The following is a 25,454-nucleotide window of genomic DNA, read 5'->3' as shown; positions in this document are numbered from 1 at the left end:
GATGGTCGGAAAGTTAATCTTGCCAACTAGATTTTTTCTCGACAAGGATTTATCAGTACCACAATGGTTTTCACTTGATGTGATTTTCCTCTCAACAAGGTTTAACTGGTGATATGGTACACAAAAGCAAGGACTTTGGCATTAGTGAGAACATTCTAGCCTCGCCACTTCCATATCTGCAGGAGGAGAACGAAAGCTATCATACACATCGCATGGGTGAAAAAACAGGCTATCAAGTGCACCTGCTCGGCCCACTCCTGGCAACAGCAGGGATCGATATGGCTTCCTTCATTCCTGCCACACCAGTTTGATAAAATTAATGGCAGGACTTACATGTAAGGTTTCTCTTCATTTTCAGGGAGAATAACACAGAATGATCTACATTTGCCATCAGTTTGTTGTTGTCGTTGTTTTTAATCAAGTTGTTTCCTCTAAGAACGCCTTGTTCTGCCCACTCCACCCCTCATCTTCTCTTACTCGTGCCGTTAGTTCTTCCAAGCTCAGCCTAAATTCTAATTTTGTACCATCTGTACCATCTAATACAGTGTTTATATACAGGAGTATCTAACACGTAAATATTTTTGAATGTTATTGAATATCACTAAAGTAATCAAAGAATATTACAAACTTGTTTAGAAGGAAATGCTTGTAGTTACTCAAAGTGACATGGTGGTTTATCATATTTCAAAAAAATAAAAGAGCCACAAAATAAAGCAGCGGTCAAGAATTAAATTTTAGGGGCACCTGGGTGGCTCAGTCGGTTAAGCGCTGGCTTCGGCTCAGGTCATGATCTCACGTTTTGTGGGCTCCAGCCCCGGGTAGGGCCCTGTGCTGACAGCTAGCTCAGAGCCTGGAGGCTGCTTCGGATTGACTCTGTGTCTCCCTCTCTCTCTGACCCTCCCCTGCTCGCACTGTCTCTCTCTGTCTCTCAAAAATAAATAAAAGACAAAGAAATAAAATAAAATAAAAAAGAATTAAATTAAAAAAAAAACAGTAAGATAACTCTAAACACTGAGGTCCTAAGCCAGGGCACTCTAGTAATTTATTTATTTATTTATTGACAATAACATCGTCCATGCTCACTGATCGGAAGAACCGATATTGTTAATATGTCCATACTACTCAACACAGTCTACAGAGTCCATGCAATCTGTATCAAAATACCAAGAGCATTTTTCAAAGACTTAGAACAAATACCACTAAAGTTTGTATAGAATCAGAAAAGACACCAAATAGCCAAAACAATCTCGAAAACAAATAAACAAAATAAACCTGGAGGTATCGCATCGTATCTCTCAAGATACATTACAAAGCTGTAGTAATCAAAAGAGTATGGTACTAGCACTGAAACAGCCACAGAGATCAATGAAACAGAACAGAAAACCCAGAAATAAATCCATACTTTCATGGTCAATTAATCTAGGACAAAGGAGGCAAAACTATGCAATGGGAAATGGTGTTGGGAAAACTGAACAGCTAAATGCAAAAGAATAAAACTGGACCCCTTTCTTACACCATACACAAAAATAAACTCAACATGGATTGAGGACCTAAACATGAGCCCTGAAGCCATAAAATTTCTACAAGAAAACACAGGTAGTAATTTCTTTGACATCAGCCAATGAAACGTTTTTCTAGATGTTTCCTCTGGCAAGAGAAACAAAAGCAATATTAAACTATTGAGACATTCCAAAACAAAAAGCTTCTGTACAGGGAAAGAAACCATCAACAAAACAAAAAGGCACCCAATTGAATGAGAGAAGATATTTGTAAATGATATATCCAATAAGGATTTCATATCTAAAACATGTAAAGTACTTACACAACCCAACACCAACCCCCCGCCAAATAATCCAACTAAAAAATGGGCAGAGGACCTGAGTAGACATTTCTCCAAAGAAGACATGCAGATGACCAACAGACACATGAAAAGATACTCAACATCACTAACCATCCGAGAAGTGCAAATCACAACCCCAATGTGATGTCACCCCATTTCTGCAAGAATGGCTAATATCAAAAATGTAAGAAACAATGTTAACAAGGATATGGAAAAAAGGAACCTTGTGCACTGTTGGTGGAATGTAAACTGGTGCAGCAACTATGGAAAACAGTACAGAGGTGCCTCAAAAAGTTAAAAATAGAACTACTGTATAACCCAGTAACTCTACTACTGAATATTTACCCAAAGAAATGAAAACACGAATTCAAAAAGCTATCTGCACCCATATGTTTATGGGAGCATGGTTTACAATAGCCAAGATACAGAAGCAGCCCAATGTCTATCAACAGACAAATGGTTAAAAAAGATGTTGTATGTGTATACAATGGAATATTAATCAGTGATTTAAAACAATGAAATCTTGCCACTTGCAACAGCATGGATGAATCTAGGATGTATTATGCAAAGTGAAATAAGTCTGTCAGAGAAAGACAAATACCATATGATTTCACTCATATGTGGAATTTAGGAAACAAATGAACAAAGAGAAAAAGAGAAACCCACAATAAGCAGACTCTTAAATACAGAGAACATACTGGTGGTTGCCAGAGGGGAGGTGGGTAGGGGATGGGGTGAAATACCTGAAGAGGATTAAGAGTACATTTACTGTGCTGAGGGCTAAGGTACAGAATTGTTGAATCACTTTATTGTGCACTTGAAACTAACATAAACATAATATAGTATGGTATGTTAATGATACTTGCATTAAGAAATGGTTAAATAGGGGTGCCTGGGTGACTCAGTTGGTTCAGTGTTGGACTCTTGACATTGGCTGGGGTCATGATTTCACAGTTTGTGGGTTCAAGCCCCACAACAGGCTCACTGTTGTCAGCACGGAGCCTGCTTCGGACCCTCTGTCTCCCTCTCCCTCTGCCCCTCCCCCACTCACAGAATAAATAAAACGGTTTTAAAAATGGTTAAAGAAAGAAAACATATCACATCACAACTGAGGACCCCATACATACATTTTCTCTCATGAGCAATAAAAGCAAGGAAATTCCTTTTCTCTGTGTCACCAATTCTGAATATTTCTCTCTATCCCAGTGCTCCCACATCCCTATGCTCTGTATTCTCAGAAGTCAAAGGGAATTTGTGGTCTCCAAACACTTCAGTAATGTTCTTCCATCTTCTCCTAATAGAAGGATCTTTGACTTTATCTGGGAACATCTCACTGTGCAGTCACCTTTTGTGACCTAAAGGAGCCTCCTACGGGTGATCTCTCTTTGAGGATCTTGACACTGCCTTGAAAGTTTCCAGTCATAAATTGTTACCCACTGAGAACAACTTCTCAGACTTGGCTAAATAATTACATAGACTCCAAAAGAAAACCACCCTGTACCTATGCCATTGTGTTATCTTGTCTCCTAATTCAAGGAGAGCACAACCTACATTTTGAATAACTTAGAGACACTATAAAATGAAATTACAGAACACTACTTGAAGATTCAAAAAGAAGTGATCTTCAGACTGTAGGACACCATTTGTTATTTGGTGGCACCTTCTGGGAAAGCTTGATATTGCAGCTCAGCTCTGTTAAACATAAATCCTTCACAAAAGCAAAAAGGAAGTGGGAAAGTTCTGGGATCCCATAATAATGTGAAATCCAAAACCACGGGAGTCTGTTGTACTTGAAGCAAGCATGTGTGGGAAGTCAGAGGTGCCTGGACGGTTTATAACTCCTCCCTCCTGGTGTATGCCAAATCCAGCCTAAGGACAACCTATTACTTTGTTGGTAAAAGTCCAAATCAAGAGGTAGGTCAAAGCAACGTGATTCATGAATGGAACAAGGACATTATACCAAAGGCTTTCACAGCATGATGACAATGTCATGAGGCACACCTCTGCAAATAAGATGAATCCATGAGAAAATAAGATCTGCTTTGCTTCAAAACCCCTCGAGTGAACTCCCTACCAAGTGGGATCAAACCCTGGCTCCACCACATGGCAACTATGGCCAAGGCTCTTAACTTTTGAGCCTCAGTTTTCCCATCTATAAAATGGGGATAATAATATTACCTATTTCATAAAGTTGTTTGAGGGTTAAATGAGTTAGAAAATGTCAAGTCCGCAGACTGGGGACGAGCACGTAGCAAGCACTCAAGGGATGTTTAACTACAGGCATCCAGATTCTATGGTAAAGCTGGCCATGCAAAGATCATGCTGAATCACATCTTTGATTTTGTGTCTAAAGATGACAGATAAGACAATCAGGTAAAGATCATGGGCCTCAGAGTAAGAATGAATAGAGCAATGAAGAGGCAACACAGCTCTCTTGAAGGGAGGCTCATGGAATTAGTGAGACATTCGATTCAACACAAGTAAGTAAAAATGCTGAGTTTGGGCAATTATTGATGCATCGATCCTGCAATGGTAGGATCCTGTCTGTTCAAGGCCCTCAGCTACCTAAGGGTTTCTGAGAAATGGTTTAGTTTAAAAACTGTGAAACAATTTAGGCTTAGTGTGATACCCCAACAAAGAAGAGAAGAAATCCCTAACTCTGTTTTAAGGTAAAAATTTCCCTTTGGACTGCTCCAAATCCTTTTTTGGACTAAGTCAGGAATGTGGTTGGGTAAATAAAGAGTTGATTGGCTAGACCATAGCAACCCCTTTACTGGATCACATCGGACACAGAGAACCAACAAAAAAGCAATTGAAAACAAGGGCAGGTGAAATATCTCCATGCACCCAACGAAGTTAACTTTCTTCCTATTGTTTTAATGAAAGTTTCACACTGAGCTGAATGTATCCGAGGAAGAACTGCAACCCTTCAGGTATGTTTACCTCCAGCTATGAAACACAGAGACTGAGAGTCCAGAGCGAGAGCCCCCCCTGGAGAGGCAGGGCTGGCCTTTAATGAATGGCCTCTCCAGCTGCTCCCTCACCACACTTAGAGACTTTACAGCTCTTGCATGTGCTGGAATTACAAGTCATTAAAAAGCCACTTTGAAAACACAATAAAGACCTTCTTCTCTGACTGCCACAGCCTTCCATCACATAAAAACCTACTGCCAATGCTTCAACAGCAGGACGTTTACGGCCAGCCCCAGACGGTTTAAGCAGGCAAGGAACAGGGTGGGGTGGGAGGAAATGAGGCACAACAAAGGAAGGGAAGTTTCTTTTTCCTTCTTCCTTTTTTTTTCTTTTCAAAAGAAATTGCTGCTAAGGTGGTTTAAATTCTTTATCCTGTATCTGAAGCACCATTGGTAAAATGCTACTATTCAAAGAGATTTTACCTCTTTCCTTCAAGCAGAGTTTAACCAGGAAAAGAACACTGGGAAAGCCAAAGTATCAAAAGCCAGGATTATAATCTCATTCCTCACATGGCAGGTTGAATGAAGTGTGTAACATTTTACCGAAATGCACCCTGCCCATTTCCAAGGAAAGACAATTAAAACTTTTAACATCTGCACTTTTAAATTACGATTAAATCTCTACAGAGCAAGGCAAAAGCAAAGGCAATGATAAGGAAATTACTACCATAACCACATCTGATTATTAATACATATTTCAGTTTTACTTTACTCTTTCCCCCCTCCTTCTCTGCTACGAATACCAAACTTCCCCATATCACAAAACATGATCAACTCAACAGATTTCTCCTCAGAAGCTGAATTAAATGAAACACAAAACCTACGGAAATAGAGGAGGTGTGATAGGTATTTCGGTTCTTTTTAACTGTTGATTGAAATTTAAACAAGTTCACATAAACCACAATTATAAACTTTTAGTTGACACTGATACAGATCCACACCCTTGGTTACTTTCCATTCATGAGCATTATGACCACAAAATGATTATTTCCTAAACCAAGAACAGCTTACCTAACAGGAATTACTTGGGTCCTTGAAGGTAAAATATTCTTAAGGCGAACATTAATGCATGCAGCAAAAACCCGCTCTTACCATGTTTTCTGTGTCTGCGAAGTGCCCGCCCCTACAAACCAGTCCTTCCACCCGGCCTCCCTGCAGCTCTTTAATTCTGTAGGGAAAAGTCACTGATGGATTTTCATGGGACGATATTTAATTTCTTTAGAAAAGAACAAACATGTCAGGGATTGCAAAACGTATTTAAAAAGGATTCTGTGTAGCATTAATAATAATCCAAAGAGAAGTCATTTCTTAGGGTATCTTCCTTTAATAGTAGCAGCAATAAAAAAAAAATAAATTAAAAAAAAAACAAAACAACCAAGTATCTACCTAATGCAGTGGTAGGTATATTCTTGTCCTTTTCCATTTTTAAGTAAAAGGCTGAAAGATGCTGGGACACTTTGGCTAAACTTTTGATTTAAAGCTTAGATTCTTCGTCCTCTATTTTTCCAGTTATGATGTAACAAATGCATATCAATATCAAGGCCATATACCTCCTTAAAACAAATTTCAGAGCAACATGACCTAGATGCCAAGTACTTTTTCCCTTTTAAAACCTATAACCCACACTGTTGAAAAAGGACACTAGAGTTCCACAGTATTTCTGAATATCAAAAAATCTTTCAAAGCTGTGTATTATAAAGCTGTATCTTTTAAATCTTACACATATGACATGTATGTATGACATCATACATATCATAGTTAACTAGTATTTTTTGGTTGATGTGCTCATAACCGCTTTACTGTTCACAATAATCCCACATGGTAACACTATTATGATCTCCACCTTACAAAAGAATTAACTGCAATACAGAAGGTTAAAACATTTGCCTAAGATCACTGGAGGAGCTGGGCTTCAAAACACAGCCTGACACCACACCACAAATTCCTAATTATTTGCTTACTTGACTACCTACCTACCTACCTGCTTGCCTAAGCACTTTAACAAATAAATGATCCTTCGGAAAAAACACGTAGGAACACAAAGCATTGATGTATTTCTACTCTTCTATGCAACGTTTTTAAAATCTGAACCAAGAAGAACCATATGAATCAACAATCTAAGCTTCCTAATCCATCTCCATAGCACTGGATTTTATTTTTATATAAAACATGAATCTAAATTATGGAAAAGTGTCTTTAAAAAGTTCTTCCTTTTAGGGGGAGTCTGGGTGGCTCAGTCAGTTAAGTGTCCGACTTTGGCTCAGGTCACAATCTCGAAGTTCGTGGGTTCGAGCCCCACATTGGACACTGTGCTGACAGCTCAGAGGCTGGAGCCTGCTTCAGATTCTGGGTCTCTCTCTCTCCCTGCCCCTCCCCTGCTCACACTCTGTCTCTCTCTTTCTCAAAAATAAATAAAACATTTAAAAAATTGTTTTTAAGTTCTTCCTTTTAATTGTAACTAACCTGTACCCAGGTAAGATGTTTACAGGCTTACCAGGTAAATAATCTTTTCTTCCCAGTCCTTCCTACTTCTTCATGTTCTTCTAATTTCTTTTTGACTCTTTCTTCTGTTTCAAAGACCATGATCTCTGCCCAGTGTGTCTAAAATCACTCACTACCCCATCTGCCATAAATGAACACAAATCTGGTTCATATTCAAATAATAAAGCTGGAGAGGTTGTTAGAGAGATCAGATCATCTTATCACACTTACTCAGATACAGACATACTCACCACCAGGACATGACTGACAATATGCCCACTGAAGCTGAGCCTGTCCCAAGCTATCAAGTCTGTTACTGGCCCAGAAAGGATCTGGGCTCCTCACTGCTCTCCATTACAACTGCCTCCCATTCCTCTGTCTTGCCCACAGGAGAACACAGGTAGGAAGAAGGCCAGACAAAGGGGGTCTCTACTACTGCACACAGGGAATTTTAGCCTCCCTTTATCGCCTTTGTTCACAGAAGGTCTTTTGGGTCATAGCTTATTTGGAACCACTTTCATCAATTTTCTTTGGCTCCACCACCTACATTTAGAGAATCATACCAACAACAGCAACAATAAAAGCACTACTACCAGAAAACTGATAAAGAGTCTATATCTGTTGGGCTTTATATCTAAATAATGCCCAAAGGCCTTTAGAGGCTTTCTCTATAATGATGTGCAGAACCCATTACAAAACCTCCTATAACAATTACCAGATATGTGACTCTCACATGTCATGCATTGATGTGAAAATTTGCTCCCTACTGTAAAGAATTATGATGCTAACTCCTTTTTTCTTAATTTTTTTTTAATGTTTATCATTGAGAGACAGAGAAAGACAGAGCATAATCATGGGAAGGGCAGAGAGAGGGGAAGACACAGAATCCGAAGCAGGCTCCAAGCTCTGAGCTGTCAGTGTAGAGCCCAATGCGGGGCTCGAACCCATGAACCGTGAGATTATGACCTGAGCTGAAGTCAGATGCTCAACTAACTGAGCCACCTAGGTGCCCTGTGAGTCTAACTCTTTACTACAAAAGATTTTTCAAGGTATGGCTTAGGATTAATATACCAAGATGAACATGAAAAAGAAAAGTCATATCTTATAAATCATATATAAAAGGGAGGGAGCAAGAGACAGATAAAAATAAAAATGCAGAAAGTTATCTAAAGACAATGATCATCTGGGATAACTTCATGCAGAAAGGGGTTTGCATTAGGAATGTCATTTAATCTTCTCATAAATCAGCTAACATTCAAGGAAGATGCCTTTCTGACCAAGACCTACTATAAGAAATGCACACATCCTATGAAAATTTTTACAAACCATTACTCACCCATACTGATTACAACATATTCTGATTTTTTTTAAATACTGGTGATGACATGTTAAAATGGTTTCATGGCTCACCAGTGAATCATAAGCCACAATTTGAAAACCTCCGTTCATGAAGAATCACAACATGTCAGAATATGGAAAGACAAAGTTGCTAAACCTGACAATCTTGATAGATTAGTCACACCACAAGAGGATCAATGAACATCTTAGGGTGATTTGAAATAAAAGTCAAACATACAAAAAACTTTCCAAGTAATACCTAGTTAAGAACAAGTTGTGTATTAAGAGGAGCCTAATTCTGCCTGGGAGGCTCAGTTAGTTGAGTGCTGGACTCTTGGTTTTGGCTCAGGTCATGATCTCAATAGTTTCGTGGGTTTGAGCCACACAACTGGCTCTATGCTGAAAGTGCGGAGTCTGCTTAGGATTCTCTTGCTCACCCCTGCTCTCTGTCCCTCACCTCTGCTCTCTTGTCCCTCCTGCTTGTGCTGTCTCTGTCTCTCTCAAAATAAATGAATACACTTTTTAAAAAAATTAAAATAAAGAGGACCCGAAGTAAATAGCACAAGAGGAAAAATAAATGCTTGAGATATTGGAATGAACCCATTAGTTCTCATCATTCGTTCAACAAACTATCATTATAAAACATTTACCAAACATTGGGACAGATTACCCCAATCTCTTGTGTTACATATGCTACTGTGCTCCTAATATGATCTTCTATTAAAATGTCAAGATTAGCTATGGAGGGTGGTGGGGAAGGAAGTAGTCTCTGGGCAACAGGAGATTGGTAATGACTCCATGTCCTAACCCTGGCTGCCCTTCCATCCCGTGCAAATGTAGAAAAGAGAATCTGCTAAGTCCTACCACCTCTTCCAGCACTTGAATTAGGAACGTGTGTATGATGAACCCATGGGACAGAAAGAGAAATAGTCTCAAATTGCCAGCAATTTCTAGCCAGACATCTTCCTTGACCATTGTCTAGAAATACTGACAAGCCAAAGTAAGGAGATCATTTGGACTGATCAGGACTAATAAGAAACTTTAAAAGACTAACGTTTTGGGGCACCTGGGTGGCTCAGTTGGTTAAGCATCTGACATCAGCTAAGAGCATCTGACTTCAGCTTAGGTCACCTCAAGGTTTGTGAGTTTGAGCCCCACACTGGGCTCTGTGCTGACAGCTCAGAGCTTGGATTCTGCTTCAGATTCTGTTTCTTTCTCTCTCTTCTCCTTCCCCAGTCATGCTCTGTCTCTCTCTTTCTCAAAAATAAGCAAATATGAAAAAGAATTTAAAATAAAATAAACACAAAAGACTAAAGTTTGTAAAAATAAAAAACAACAAAAAAATGGGGGGGTGGAATTTGACTTTATAGTAAATAATGTTCATTCTCTAGAAATGGAATGGAGTACTTTTTTCAGTTACTAATAGTTCTGTCACTAGAAGCATAAGATTTCTTATATTGGTGGGAAGTTAGAATAGATAATGTGAAAACTCCTTCCAATTCTGAGAAATCTTAAGTTAAATCTCAACAGCAACATTTTGGAGGGACGTTAAATGGTCATATGGTCTTTTAGGCATCCAAAAAGGCATCCTACCCATCAGCAAAAACACAAAGAAGATCATATACCCTGCCCTGCCCAGGTGAATGGCTACCCAAGGAAAGAAAAAAAAATTAAGTGCTCTTTTTCAAAATACTCCCACATGGTTTCACAAGCACAAATATGTGTCAAATTTTTCCAAATTATACATTTTAAATCTATACAGTATCTCATTATATCAATTTTGCCTCCATAAAGCTGTTTTTAAAAATACTATTACCAGCCTTCCATCTCTGTAAACAAATTATCTTATCACGCTGATCAAATAGGCCAACATTACAGCTGCACCCCAATAGTTTCTAAATTTCTCTTTTAATTTTCTCAGATATTCAAGTTTTATCGCATTGTTCTTACTTCCCTAAATCAGCAATCAACGAAAAGCACAGTAACTAAGCTCCAAGGAGCATCTCAAGTTTCCTGCTGCTATTCAAAATGGCTCGTTATTATACTACGGAATGTATCTTTCCTTTAACAATTTCCACCACAGTCCAAATGTCTGCAGATTCCTTAATGATTTCATTTCCTTCTTTCCATTAGTTAAGGAAATTCATCTCTAGGTCTGTCCATGCTACCCTTTTATGGCCCAGCTGTCATTTTTCTCCCCACATCCTCTATCCTGCAGCCATGTGAAAAAAGATCTGAAGGCTAATACGGGAAAGGAGGGAAACCAACATGACTACTCACGTCAGATTTGGAGGACATGTTCTCCTCCACGTCGGAATCGTTGGGATCCACGATATCATCAAATGGTGGTAGAGTCGATTTCTTCTTCTCTGAGGTCTCACTTTCAATTTTGACCTTTCCCATCTTGACGTGAGACTTATCTTTTATCTGTTTTTTGTCAGCAGAACAAGTGAGTATCAGCGGTGGTGCGCTAGAAAAACTCTTAAATAAAGCCTCTGAGCTACTCTTTTTCCTTTTTTTGGCAGAGAGTTCTTCGGAATCTGCAATAGGGGGCCTTTTACTAGGAGCCTTCTTGTCTTGCTGTCCACTGGTGATAGTGAGTAAGTTACTGTCTGGTTTTGGCTCTTTTGACATGGGTTTCGGTTCCTTGAAGGCCATCTTAGGAACGATTTTTTCTTCTTTCAGTGGTTTATTTTCTTTGGGTTTCTTAGAGGATTCTTTGGAAGATTTGTTGTGATCCCTGGAAGGTTCTTTGAAGGCACTTTTATGTTCTCTGGAGTCTTTAGAAGGTTTTTCCTTGTGCTCCTTCATTAACTTGTGAGGCTTTGAAAAACTGGTGCTGCTGCTGCTGCTACTGCTGCTACTGCTGCTGCTGCTGCTGCTGCTGCTACTGCTGCTGCTGCTGCTGCTGCTACTGCTGCTGCTGCTGCTGCTGCTGCTGCAGCTGCTGCTGCTGCTGCTGGTATGAACGCTCCTGTTCGGGTCCTGCAGAAACGGGACAAGAGAATGCAACTCAGAGCTCCAGAGCAATGCGGGGTCACCGGGCGGCTCCCTTGCACATTGTATCCACGTGCAAGGAGCCTGCCTGGAGCGCTCGCGAATGAGTTTTTTTTTTTTTTTGAGACACCAATCGCCACAGTGGAACAGGTGGGGACAGGGTGGGTGAGGAACACAGGGAACGAGGGCCACCACGATCAAGGAATTTAACGAGGCCAGCTGTCGTCCTAAGCACGGGAAGCACGGCGTTCTCGACATTGCAGTTCGACAAATGTTGGCCGAAAGCCTGTTCTAGGAGACACAAGGAAGGGTAATACATGGCCCCTACTCTCAGGAACTGTGACAGATCTAGGAGTCATGGCTGTTCCAAGAGCCATCAATGAGGTGCTAGGACCACAAAAAGAAGGCAGTCATGAATTTGGTTGGGGGCATGGGAAAAGAATCGTTCAGAAATTTATAGAGAATTAACACCTGAGTCAGACCTCAGGGATGAGCAGGGCATTACTGGGAAGGGAAGAATGAGAAGGGACTTGGGGACCAGCAACTAGAGTGAAGCACAACAACGAGGGATCAAAGTGCAGACTGTATTCAGGGAGCAGCATCCAGCTATGGCACAGATTGAGGATGAGGCGGAAAAAAGAGCCCAGATAATATTAAATCTTAAATGGCTTTTTAATATAAAGAATCACAAGACCCAAAATAGAAGGAAAGGAATTTTCAATTTGAGATAAAAAGCAATTTTTTTTTTCTGTCCAAATTTCAGCGGTTAGGGAATGTCTCCCATCTACCAGCAAAGAAAAGAAAAATCCAACAAAAGATGCCACCTAATAGTTATCAAAGGGACTGAAAAGTCTTTAGCAATTACTGTTGTGCAATCATGTGGGGAGAGTTCACCATGGCTTGTTCCATTTTAAATGTGCTGCTTATTTTTCACTCATATAAGTACCTCACTATTATCACCTCCATAGAATCTTTCCATTTAGGAACAAAATTTAAATTCATACTTAACATATTGACATTAACAGTAAGAATAGGAAACAGAAGTAGATCCTGGACTTGTAAAAAACTACACCAATACTATAATATATATATATATATATATCTTTCTTGCTTACTTCCACCTCATAATGGAACTCATGGCAAATAAATGCCCATATTTTCAACTAGAATTTACATCTCAAGGCTTGCTTGTTCTGCTGCACTTCTAACTCCCTCAAAGTCAATGATGTGTTTATCAATCTTATATCCCTTAAATATCTAGCGGGATACAGAAAAGATAGTTGGGCGGGGGCTATCCTTTTCACTAAAGCGAACAATCTACCTACAGGGTCTATGTAAAAAGAAAAAAGGAAAGCATGTATACGAGTAAGTATCAGAAAGTAATACTCACTGTAAAGGAAACAATCAAAACTAAAAGGCAGCTGATGGAATGGGAGAAGATATCTGCAAATGACATATCTGATTAAGGGTTAGCATCCAAAATCTATAAAGAACTTCTAAAACTCAACACCCAGAAATAAATAATCGAGTTAAAAAATAGGCAGAAGACAAGAAGTGACATACAAATGGCCAGCAGACACATGAAAAGATGCTCAACATCACTCATCACCAGGGAACTGCAAATTAAAACTACAATGAGGTGTCACCTCACACCTGTCAGAATGGCTAAAATTAATAGCACAGGAAACCACAAGTGTTGGCAAGGATGCCAAGAAAGGAGAAGCCTCGTGCACTGTTGGTGGGAATGCAAACTGGTGCAGCCACTGTGGCCAACAGTATGGAGGGTCCTCAAAAAAGCAAAATCAGAACTATCTTACGATTCAGCAATTGCACTATTAGGCATTTACCCAAAGGAAATAAAAATACAGATTCGAAAGGAGACATGTACTCAGATGTTTACAGCAGCATTATCAACAATAGCCAAATTATGGAAAGAGCCCCAATGTCCACCAGCTCATGAATGGATAAAGAAGATGTGGTGTATATATACAATTGAATATTATTCAGCCACAAAAACAATGAAATCTTGGAGCTAGAGAGTATTGTGCTAAGCAAAATAAGTCAGTCAGAGAAAGAAAAACATCATAGGATTTCACTCATATGTGGCATTTAAGAAACAAAACAAATGAACATAAGGGGCGGGCAGAAGAGAGGCAACCCCAAAAACAGACTCTTAATTATAACGAACAAACTGATGGTTACCAGAAAGGAGGTGACGGGGTGATTAAGGAGGGCATGTGTGAGGAGCACCACGTGTTTTACGGAAGTGATGAATCACTAAATTCTACACCTGAAACTAATATTACATTGCATACTAACTGTAATTTAAATAAAAACTTGGGGAAAAAAAAGAAACAAAGTAATACTTAAAATGAAAAAGTATTGTTCTATGTTAGTGGACTATGTGTTTTTCCTTCTTACAATTTTTTCCTTATTTGTTGACAATAACAACAACGAAATGACATATACCAATCATTCCATTTTTTTTCTCAAGTGAGCATTTGGTTTCAAAGTTCTAAAATGGTTAAAGTTACTATGCAAAGACATGCTTTTATACATCAAAATAAATGATTCCTTACCAAACATCTCAATTTGAAATTTATAAGCAGAATGCTAAAGATTGTAGTCATATTACTGAAACTACATTATTTTATAAATTCTATTACAAGACATTTCCTGGCATGTTAAGCAATACTATGAATAATTAAAATAAAGTATAGTGGGCAGACTAAATTAAGGAAGAACATTTGAAATCTAATATTCTTGAGTTTTTTTTAAATTGGTTTGTTGACCCACTGAATTTTGGCAATTTGCAATCAGTATTCTAATTATGGCTCTAGAACACCCAGCATTACTGTTTAATATTTGACCTTCATGGAGTATTACACATATGTTTATAAATGTGACTTCTAAAAATACACAGATTTTTACCTACCAATACACTTTCTTTTTTTTTTTTTTTAATGTTTGGTTTTTTTTGATAGAGAGAGAGAGCCCAAGTGTGCATGCAGGGGAGGGGCAGAGAGAGAGGGAGACACAGAATCTGAAGCCAGGCTCCAGGCTCTGAGCTGTCAGCACAGAGGCCTGATGTGGGGCTCAAACTCATGAACCATGAGATTATGACCTGAGCTGAAGCCAGACACTTAATAGACTGAGCCACCCAGGTGCCCTGACCTACCAAGATACTTTCTAATATTAAGCATTTAAAAATAGTAAACTTCAGTGTGTGTGTGTATATATATATATATATATATATACATACATATATACATATAAAACTTCTATGAGGCTCCTACCATGATTTCTGAAACCCTATCTGTCGTAGGACAAACTAGAATTCTTAATGCAAAGTACACAGTGGTACCACTGTGTAAAGGAAACAGACTCTTCTGTCATAGAAAGGTTAAACCCTTGTCTTAATCACATACATATGATGTTAAGTATAAAACTCCAGATTTCATAACTTTCTACCCCCACATTGGCTAGACATTTAAGGCCCACTGTCAACTTTTCACTGACCCAACAAAGCTTCATAGAGCAGGCTCCCCAAGCTACTCTTGCTCCCGCCCCTTTACCAAAAGGCTTCCTTTAAATTATGACAACTGAGAAGTAAAAAGAATAACATTCAATAACAACATCCCAGATAAATAAAAATTTAGGGAAAAAAGGTGAAAGAATGGTTCCTATTATAATAGGACTACATTTTTCTCTGTCCTGGGTCTGGGATAAATGGCAACGTTCAGATGTATTGTCACTTGACTCCATAATCATACATGCAATAAATGTAAAAGAGAGGCTTAGATACAAACTCAGGAATTAAATTGTTGCTGACACAGAATAAAAGCTTTTACTGATTCTCGGCCTATCTATCCCATACATATAAGAGATCAAGTCACCGGCTTTTTAAAAATTTTCTGAACTATTATCTTTAAGTGCCGCTAAGCAGAACAGATTAATTACCATTCAATGGGAGGTTTACACATGTTGTATAATTCAAATTTTCTTTGCCTGAGGCTCATTAGGACAAACTGAATATCAGTATTAGGGAGAGTAAGTGTGCATAATTCAAATCTCAAATATTTAAGGCAAATGAGTGTCTAAACAAACATACATATTTGTACTAACTTTACCACCTATGAATATAGGGTACAATGTTGTCTTTCATCGTCTCAGATTCTACTGAATGCTTCCTTGTTTTAATTTTCTGGAGCAGAATGGGTCCTTTTAATATATAATCTCTTCTAATATACTTGTCAGCAACTCTAGTAGACAGCTTAAGAGATGGTCTTAACTGTTGGACAAAACCAGGTTTTCTGAGGACGTGTGGCTTTCAGTTCCTGCCTTCTCACCATGTCTTCTTCCTGGCACTACTGATATTGCAAAGCTGATTCTTTCTCCAGCTCCTGTCTCTTTTTACCGACACTCTTATTTTTGGTCCCATTTCCAATTCAACTGGCTTCGGTGTTGTGCAAGATTTCCAGATCATTCATATCTTGGTTCAGTGGAATTTGCATGCAGACAAACAAACTCCCCTAGAAGAGTTTTATTTATCCAAAAGCAAAAATTTCTCCTTTAAAAGTATATTTGTCTGCAGTGCATCTGAAAAGGATACTTCCTAGAAATTATAATGTAGTCCAAGAGTTTATGCATTAGGAAAAGCTGGGTCAAACACTCAAAGATAGGTTTCAAACTAAAAATCTCTCTGTAATGCCAGTAAAAGCATGACAAATGGGGGAGAGGGAGAGGACACCTGGGTGGTTCAGTGAGTTGAGTGTCTGACTCTTCATTTTGGCTCAGGTCATGATCCCATGGTTTCCTAAGTTCAAGCCTCGTGTCAAATCTGACCAGTGCAGAGCCTGCTTGGGATTCTCCCTCCCTCTCGCACTCTCTCTCTGTCTGTCTCTGTCTCTCTCTCTCTCTGCCCCTCCTCCACTCATGCTATCTCAGTCTCTTTCAAAATAAATTAGTAAACTTAAAAAATTTTTTAAAAGAAACATGACAAATGGCACGGGAGTGAAATACCATCTGAAACCATGAATGAAGTATAGAAATTCAGCCTTCTGGGGAAAGAGGGGACCTTAAATTTGACTTACTTTAATCTTAAATCCAACCCATGTACCTTCTTGAACCAGTAAGCTCTGGGAACCAGCAGGTAGCAAACAGTGCCTGAAGAATGTGGCCATGGGATTATGGGCATCTGGAAAGAGCACTGATACAGGGCCTGCTCTGTTCTGGGCTCTAAGCAAGATGGGGAAGAGTTCATACAGATAACTGCACAAGGACCGCTAGCCTGCCTGCCCCAAAGGTGTGCAGGAGGCACTCAACAGCGGGGAGAATCCCCTCTATTCCTGAGGCTGGAGATGCAGAGACCAGAAGGGGGGTAGGGGGGCGTCCAGGTGCGTGGACATGAAACACACAACACGCCTGCTGCCACAGTAGAGGGAAGATGCCTCTACCTTTCATCAGTAATAGGGTTATAAAAACCTAAGGTCTCTTCATAACAACCTGAATCCCAATGCACACATAAATAACCTAAGGGTAGGCAAGACTAGGAGAGCACAGACCTACCAGATCTTCTGAAGGATGCAGATGAAACACTGAAGTCAAAAATGGTAGGATTAACTTAAGAAGAGGCATATGGAGAACAAAAAATAATTTCTATCAGTTTAAAATATTAGCTAAGCCAAAATTGAAAAACAAAATCCTCAAGGTGAATAATTCAGTAGATAAAGAAGACAGACTCCCCATGGTGGTGTGAAGGATCAACTGGAAGAAATCTCTAAGCATAAAGTAAAGGTCCAAAGAGATGTAAGTCATTATTGGAAAAGAGAACAGACTGAGGAGCCCTAAGTGATGTACCAACCAGAGGAAAACTTCCAGAACAGTCTCCAGGAGAAGGAAAAGGAAGAGATGGGAGAGAGGCAATAAAGTAATATAGAAGAAATGGAAAGACTGAATTGAGACCTCAAAGGGCTTTTCAAGATCCAGGCAGAAGTAGTAAGAGAAAAAAGACACACTGAAGAACATCACACTAACATTCCTCAACTTTAAGGATAAAAAGAAAACTTTACAAGTTGCCAGAAAGAATAATTACTTAGAACTAAAAAAGGAATTAAATTACATGGCACTTTTCATTTCTAACAGTAGAACTGAGAAGAACAAACAGTAAAATCAAGACTTCTGAGAGAAAAAGCAATGCAACCCAAACATCCTACACACATAGTCGGTGTGAAAGAAGTGTTTGCCAAAATTTAAGGATTCAAAGAGCACATCACCCACTGCCCCATCTAAGCAAAGGACTTGAGAAGGAACTTTAACCAAACAGTAACTAAATTGGAAATGAGACCCGTTATGTGTGGGAAGGTGGAGAGGAGAGGAGAGGAGAGGAGAGGAGACAGAAGTGCAATGTACTTTGCCTTCTACACAGAATTAAATCTAAATGGATAATCAACTATCTGGAATGTGTAATAGAAGTTAAGTGCTCAATGTGAAAAGATGGTGCTAGTGCATGTGCGTGCTCACACACACACAGGCTAACAAAAATCTGGATCTGAAAAATTAAATTCTCTCTGTAGAAACTTAGGAATGTTCGAGGAGAAGGATGGAGTGTCAAGGTGAGGCGAAATGTTGGTATCATTTTTACATGGTAAAAGGAGGGAAAAAAGTGCACCACTGAAAGGGAAGGTGGCCAACAATGAAATGGAAAAGTACAGGACTGCCACATAAACATGGGGAAACTGGGAAATGAGTATCAACTTGAAAATGAAAGCAAATGGAAAAAGTCACAAATATAAATAATGAACAAGGAGAAAAGTAATAAAATCCAACATTACTCACAGAATAAAAAAGGAATCTGAATTCTCTCACTAAAAGACGGATTGTTAGATTGGGTTAACAAGACAAAGGGCATATACAGACTGTTCATAAGAAACACAACATCCAACAATGGATTAAAGTTTAAGATGAAGTAATGGGCCAAGAACTATCCGCTAACTGACCCCACCAGAAAGCATAAGTGCTACATTCATATCACACAGTGTTAAGGTTAAGAAGACCAGACAGCATAAACAATTTAAAAACTAAGTTATATAGGGGCGCCTGGATGGCTCAGTTGGTTAAGCATCCAACTCTTGATCTATGTTCTGGTCTTGATCTCAGGGTCATGAGTTCAAGTGCCATGTTGGGCTCCACACGGGTGTGAAGACTACATGGAAAACAAATTTAAAAAATAAACAATTTATATAAAGCAAAGAGTACTGAATACTTAAGAGAAACTTAAGGGGCGCCTGGGGGGATAAGTCAGTTAAGAGTTCAACTTCAGCTCAAGTCATGATCTCATGGCTCATGAGTTCAGCCCCACGTCGGGCTCTGTGCTGACAGCTCAGGGCTGGAGCCTGCTTCAGATTCCGTGCCTCCCTCTCTATCTACCCCTCCCCTGCTTGCACTCTCTCTCTCTCGGGGATGGAGGGGAAGCTAATATTAAAAAATATATATTAAAAAAAGAGAAACTTGAAAAACATTTCATTGACATGAGAAATCCATATACCTTTGTCAGAAATGGACAGATTTAATGAAATGAGTATAGACCGTGAAATTGGCTAAAACAGCCCACAAATGTAATAATTATATATAAACCCTTTTTTTATCTCTTGCATAAAGTTTACAGTTTTTTAATGTTTATTTTTGAGAGAGAGAGAGGAGTGGGGCAGGGGACCACGACCTGAGCCAAAGTAGGGCACTCAACCAACTGAGCCACCCAGGCGCCCCTACAGTTTTAAATGAGCCTATGAAACAATGAAAAAAACTCAATCATAAAGGTCATAAAATGAACTTCAAAATAATCTTTTTTAAAATGCTTAAATAGGGGCACCTGGGTGGCTTGGTTAACTAACCTTACAACTCTTGGCTGTGCCTCAGGGCATGATTCCACAGTTCATGAGTTTGAGCCCCACCTCAATTTAAAAAAAAAATTAAAAAATAAAATGCCTAAATAGATTATACTGAATAGGTTAAATTTCTAATAAAATTAGAAAATAAAGATGAAATCAGGAGAAAATAATGAAAAGACCATTTCATATAAAAAATCTAGGGGCAGCGTGCCTGGGTGGCTCATTCAGTTAACTTACTGACTCCTAAGTTTGGCTCAGGTCATGATCTCACAATTTGTGAGTTCAAGCCCCACATCAGGTTCTGTGCTGACAGCATGGAGCCTACTTGGGATTCTCTAACTCCCTCTCTCTCTCCTACTAGTTTCATTTGTCTGTCTGTCTCTCTTATAAATACATAAATAAACATGAAAAAGAATCTAGAGGCACAGCAAAACATATGCTGAAAAGAAAATGTATAGCCTTGGGCACCAAGTGGCTCAGTTGGTTAAGCAGCTGACTCTTGATCTTGGCTCAGGCCAGGATCTCATTGTTTGAGACAGAGCCCGACATCAGGCTTTGTTACACCATGGAGGCTGCTTGGGATTCTCTCTCTCTTAAAATAAATAAACTTAAAAAAAAAATGAAAAAAATGTATAGCCTTTATTGTATTTATTATTTTAAAAAGGAAAAGAAGGGGGCACCTAGGTGACTCAATTGGTTAAGCATCCAGGCCATGATCTCACACTTCACGAGTTCAAGCCCCACATTGGGCTCTGTGCCAACAGCCCAGAGTCTGGAGCCTGCTTCAGATTCTGTGTGTGTGTGTGTGTGTGTGTGTGTGTGCGCGCCCCTCCCCCACCCATGCTCTGTCTCTCTCTCTCTCTGTCTCTCAAAAATGAATGATAAAAAAATTTTAAATAAAATAAGGAAAAGAAGAGGTGGAGGAACCAAGCATAAAATATAATGAGAAAAGTAAAAGAAACAAACTTCTCAACATTTATGCTTATAAAATAATGGTCTTGGGCGCCTGGGTGGCTCAGATAGTTAAGCTTTCAACTTCAGCTCAGGTCATGATCTCATCATCCATGAGTTTGAGCCCCACATCTGGTTCTGTGCTGACAGCTCAGAGCCTGGAGCCTGCTTCAGATTCTGTGTCTCCCTCTCTCTCTCTGCCCCTCCCCCACCCCACTTGGGCTCTGTCTCTCTCAAAAAAATAAACATTAAAATTTTTTAATAAAAAATTCAAAAATAAAAGAATGGTCTTAAATATAAATTCAAGGTTCAAATTCTAAGGAGAGATTTATCAAGTTAATTCTGACTTAAAGGAGATCTACAATTTACTTTTTAAAATCAACTAAAAAGGGGCGCCTGGGTGGCTCAGTCAGTTAGGTATCAGACTTTGGCTCAGGTCATGATCTCACAGTCCATGAGTTAAAGCCCTGCATCAGGCTCTGTGCTGACAGCTCCGAGCCTGGAGCCTGCTTTGATTCTGTGTCTCCCTCTCTCTCTCTGCCCCCCATCTCAAAAACAAGTACACATTAGGAAAAAAAAGAATGTTTAAAATCAACTTAAAAGGGTGCAGTTTCTTGAATTTAAAATCATGATCTACTATACAAGAAATATAATTGGGAGGATAGTAATTTCTAAATATTTCAAAACAGGTAGGTTAATACCAAAAGAAGCCGTTGCACGGTTTGGTGGGGGGAAGGGAGGGAGAAACATGGAGGGTGGGTTCCAGAGAACAGTGGAGCAAAGGGGGCTGCTGATTTTTATGGGCTTTTTTAGCACCATTTGACTTCAGAAATGTTTTAGGAAACAATATCAAGACAAGACTGTGCAGCAGAAGACATTTCAACACAACTGGTATAAATAATTTTTTTAAATGAACAAAAATGGATCTGAACACCAAGGCTAACCCTGGAAGCAGCAAGGCCCAAAATTTAACATTTACCAGTTGTGGTTAAGGGGCTACATTAACATCCCACGAACAGTAAAGAAATGGCACTGGAGAAAGCAATGGGGGTCTTTCATTCAATAACAATCTAAATGGCCCATACATAAAAAGCATATCAAATATTTACCATAAGAAAGAAAAAGGGAAATCTGTTTGTATAGAGCACAGTGCTTTGGAAGGTTTTAATGGTTTTCATTTTTGTATAATGTCTTACCATTTTTGGAGGTGATACTCAACCAGGAAGTTATAAGGTGCTCTACAATATACCTCCTGCAGCCCAGGGGAGGAAAAATAAAGCCTCTTGGAGACCTGACCAGGAAGGAGCAGCAGACAGACTTAGGAAAACGAAGAATCATATCCTCAAATTCTTCAATTTGCCTGGATCTGTATCCTAGTCAAGTAAGACAGCTATAAATACACCTATAGAAATAGTTAAGGTTGGTTGGATTTTGCACAAATGACAAAAGATGCAGCAATCGCCCTATTGGTTAAGCATAAAGCAACAAGTAACATGAAAGAGAATCAAAAGATGCTATTCATCATTCAAGGAGAGACTCTAGAAGAGTAACAGATTCCTCTCAGTCACACATGGCTAGGAGTTCTGTCAATTCTTTATCAAGACAGATTGGCCTTAAAAACCGTTGCAAAGAGCAGTTATATCTGGGAAGCAAAGAAGATGCACTTGAGGACTTTAAGGAGGAATTCAATGTGAACAACTATTCATTTTATAAAGATTGTCCGGTAGCAATGTGGTGGAGAGACCATAGTGGGTAAAGAATGTAGAGAGGCCACTTTGAGGACCCCACACCTGGGGGGGATGGTCCCAGTAGCAGTGGGAATGGTTTACTAAATGCTCACTAGTGTCCAGACTCTGATGTAGCAGCATCACAATTATTAACTCAACAATCTTGTTTAGCAGCTATTATTAATTAACTCCATTTGACAAGGGAAGAGTCTGAGGCACATTAACCAGTGTGCCCAAAGACACACGCATAATTAGTGGCAGAACTGAGATGCGAGCTCAAGTAGTCTGGCTCCAATGCCCATATTTCTACTGACCTTTCAGAAGGGCAGCTGGTTTTCAAACCAACCGACCAACATAACCTGAGCTGGAAATGAAAAAAAGGGTGGGTAGTGAGGAAGAGGCACTCAAGAACTTGAAAAGAACAACATCGAACATGTCTGCCATCGAGGGAGAACTACATGAAGTTCTGCTTAGTTTCTTTAGGGGGTACAACATACTGCTGTTGGGTAAAGGGGCAAGGGACTTAACTTTGAAATCAGAGGCTCTTCCAGTATAGGTTCCAAGTGTCCTAAACTTTGAATCTATTGTTACCAAATAACAAATTCCAACTTAACAGACTTTTAAAAGGCTACGTTCAGAGGGCTTATGAGATACTGAAAGATCAACCTTTCCTCTAATATGCCTGGCAGAACACATATTATGTCCAACTATTTTAAAAAGTATCACAGAGTGTAAGATACATCTCTCACAATTAAATGTTCTAAAACTCAATGTAAGAATCTGCCACACTACAGAATCTGAAATGACAAAAATTCATAGTGCTAAAATAAAATAAATGCTCACTTCTACTGTGGGGAGGGTGGGGAAGTCACTGCATACAGAAACTAGAGGATCCTACAAGGGCTTACATAGAAGACATTTAAAAAGAGAGGGAATTTGAGAAATTAGCACAAAAACAAAGAGGCATAAAGGAAAGCAGTAAATCTTACATCCAGGAAACAAATGTCAGTACAAGGAAATAGAGTAACAGTACATATCTTAGCTGTGAAGAAACATAGTCATAAATGTGCAGTGTTTACGATTTTCACCTTGCAGAAATTAATCTAATCAGCCCTGCTGCTTGCTAAATGACTTGAATTTCCTTGTCAGTAAAACAGAGACCCTATTACCTAAACCATCTGCGTCAACTTGATTAAATACATGTAATAGGGGCATCGGGGTGGCTCAGTCAGTTAAGCGTCCAGCTTCGGCTCAGGTCATGATCTCACATTCATGGGTTCAAGCCCCGTGTCAGGCTTTGTGCTGACAGCTAGCTCAGCCTGGAGCCTGCTTCAGATTCTGTGTCTCCCTTTCTCTCTGACCCTCCCCTATTCCCACTGTCTCTCTCTGTCTCTCAAAAATAAATAAAGAACATAAAGAAATTTTTTTAATATTAAAAAATAAACAAATATGTTTAATATATGTAAAGTCCTGTGTGTCTACATTTGTATACAAGTTATATAATTAACGTACTTGGCACATAGCAGAAACTTTGTAAGTGCTTTCAGTTACTACCTATTCAATTACTACCTTTCAATTACTATTACTACTACTAGGGATAAGCAAGAACACTTAAAATGTGTTATGTAACACAATGTAATCAAATGTGACAACAAAAAAGTAAATGCTTCATGAAAAACACAGAAGGTAGAAACAGGAAGGAAGATAGAAAAGAAATTTTAAGATACTCTGAGCTCCCAAAGCTGAGAATCAAGAGACACTGTTCATAGTTGGTGGAACAAAAGGTAGGTTCTGTGTTCAATATCTAGAAATTTCTATCCAAGACAAGACTTTAAAAGCTGTCATACTGGGAGGAAAAGGAGATGGAGCAAATGGATTAGATTCTTATGTAGAAAAAGCAGCATAAGCATATAGTTTGGAAATTTGGGGGAGAAACTGTACAGCTTAAAAAAAATCCCCCTCATACTCTCTTTAAAATAAAAAAAAATTTTAATTTAAAAAATTTGGGGGGAGACTGGGTGGCTCAGTCAATTAAGCATCTGACTTTGGTTCGAGTCATGATCTCATGGTTTGTGGGTTTGAACCCTGTGTAGGGCTCTGTGCTGATGGCTCAGAGCCTAGAGCCTAGAGCCTGCTTTGGATTCTGTGTCTCCCTCTCTCTCTGCCCACCCCTCCTTCTCTCTCAAAAATAAACGAACATTTTTTAAAAAGTTAAAAAAAAATCTTTTTACATGAGGTGTGGCTAAGTGGCTCAGTAGGTTAAGTGACAGACTCTTTTGATTTCAGCTCAGGTCATCTTGCAGTCAAGAGACTGAACCCTGTCTCTTGCTGAGCATAGAGCCTGCTTAGGATTCTCCCCTCTCCCCTCTCCCCTCCCCCCTCCCCCTCCCCCCACTCACATGCTCGCGCTCTCTCTCTCTCAAGAAAAAGTTTAAAAAATTAAAAAACAAAAAAAGGAAGGGAAAGAAGGGAAGGGGAGGGGGGAGAAGGGAGAGGAAAGGAGGAAGAGGGGAGTGGAGAGAACAGAAGGGGCAATTGTTTCCTTCCAAGAAGTGGGAAGACAATTGGGGTAAAATACAATGTAGGACTTGAGGGGGGACCATCTAGGTGGCTCAGTTGGCTAAGGGTCCATCTTCAGTTCAAGTCATAAATTCATCATTCATGGGTTTAAGCCACATGTTGGGCTCCGCGTGGACAGTTCAGAGCATGGAGCCTGCTCTAGATTCTGGGTTTCCTTTTTCTGCCCCTCCCCCAGTCACATGCACATGCAAAAAGTGAATATTTTTTTAAAAAATTTTTAAGCAGTATAAGACTGTGCATTCTGCTAAATACCACCTTTTGCTACTTATTTCTTTTAAACCATAAACATGAATTATTTTGATATAAATTTCTTCAACTTCCCAAAGGTATTTTTGTGTTCCATCTACTTTCATGTACGCATTTGAACTTCAGAGACTTTGGGAAATAAATTTTGTATTAGAAAAAAGAGAAACTACTAAACTAAGCAACTGATACCTTCTTGTGTCTTAAAATTTTTTTCAGTTTTCCTTCTGATGTGGTCTGAAATTCTTTGTTTTTGTTTTTGAGCCAACGGCAATCAAGCTCTAGTCTACATATTTAGCTTAGGATGCTTAGATGACGTTTTGAGTTTTATTCACTAATACCATGTAAAGATGAGGAGAATAAATCTATAAATCACATTTACAATGCAGGAAGGAAACTGAAAATTATTTTAGTTCTGAAGTGAACAGAATAAGTA

General features: G+C 39.2%; 1 protein-coding gene across 4 annotated transcripts in view; it reads right to left on the bottom strand.

The window, feature by feature from the left end:
• Window positions 1-25,454, bottom strand: part of MLLT3 (MLLT3 super elongation complex subunit) — a 281,314-nt gene that overhangs the window by 68,393 nt on the left and 187,467 nt on the right. For all 4 annotated transcript variants that reach the window (XM_029920517.1, XM_029920516.1, XM_029920518.1 and 1 more), the window contains one exon: window positions 10,912-11,616. In XM_029920517.1, coding sequence (XP_029776377.1) covers window positions 10,912-11,616 — 705 coding nt within the window. The remainder of the gene's footprint in view (window positions 1-10,911; window positions 11,617-25,454) is intronic.

The sequence above is a fragment of the Suricata suricatta genome, chromosome 13 (assembly GCF_006229205.1).
Source record: "Suricata suricatta isolate VVHF042 chromosome 13, meerkat_22Aug2017_6uvM2_HiC, whole genome shotgun sequence".
In the NCBI taxonomy this organism is placed as follows: domain Eukaryota; kingdom Metazoa; phylum Chordata; class Mammalia; order Carnivora; family Herpestidae; genus Suricata; species Suricata suricatta.
Note: the sequence above shows the minus strand (reverse complement) of the source record. Positions and strands in the feature narration are given on the sequence as shown.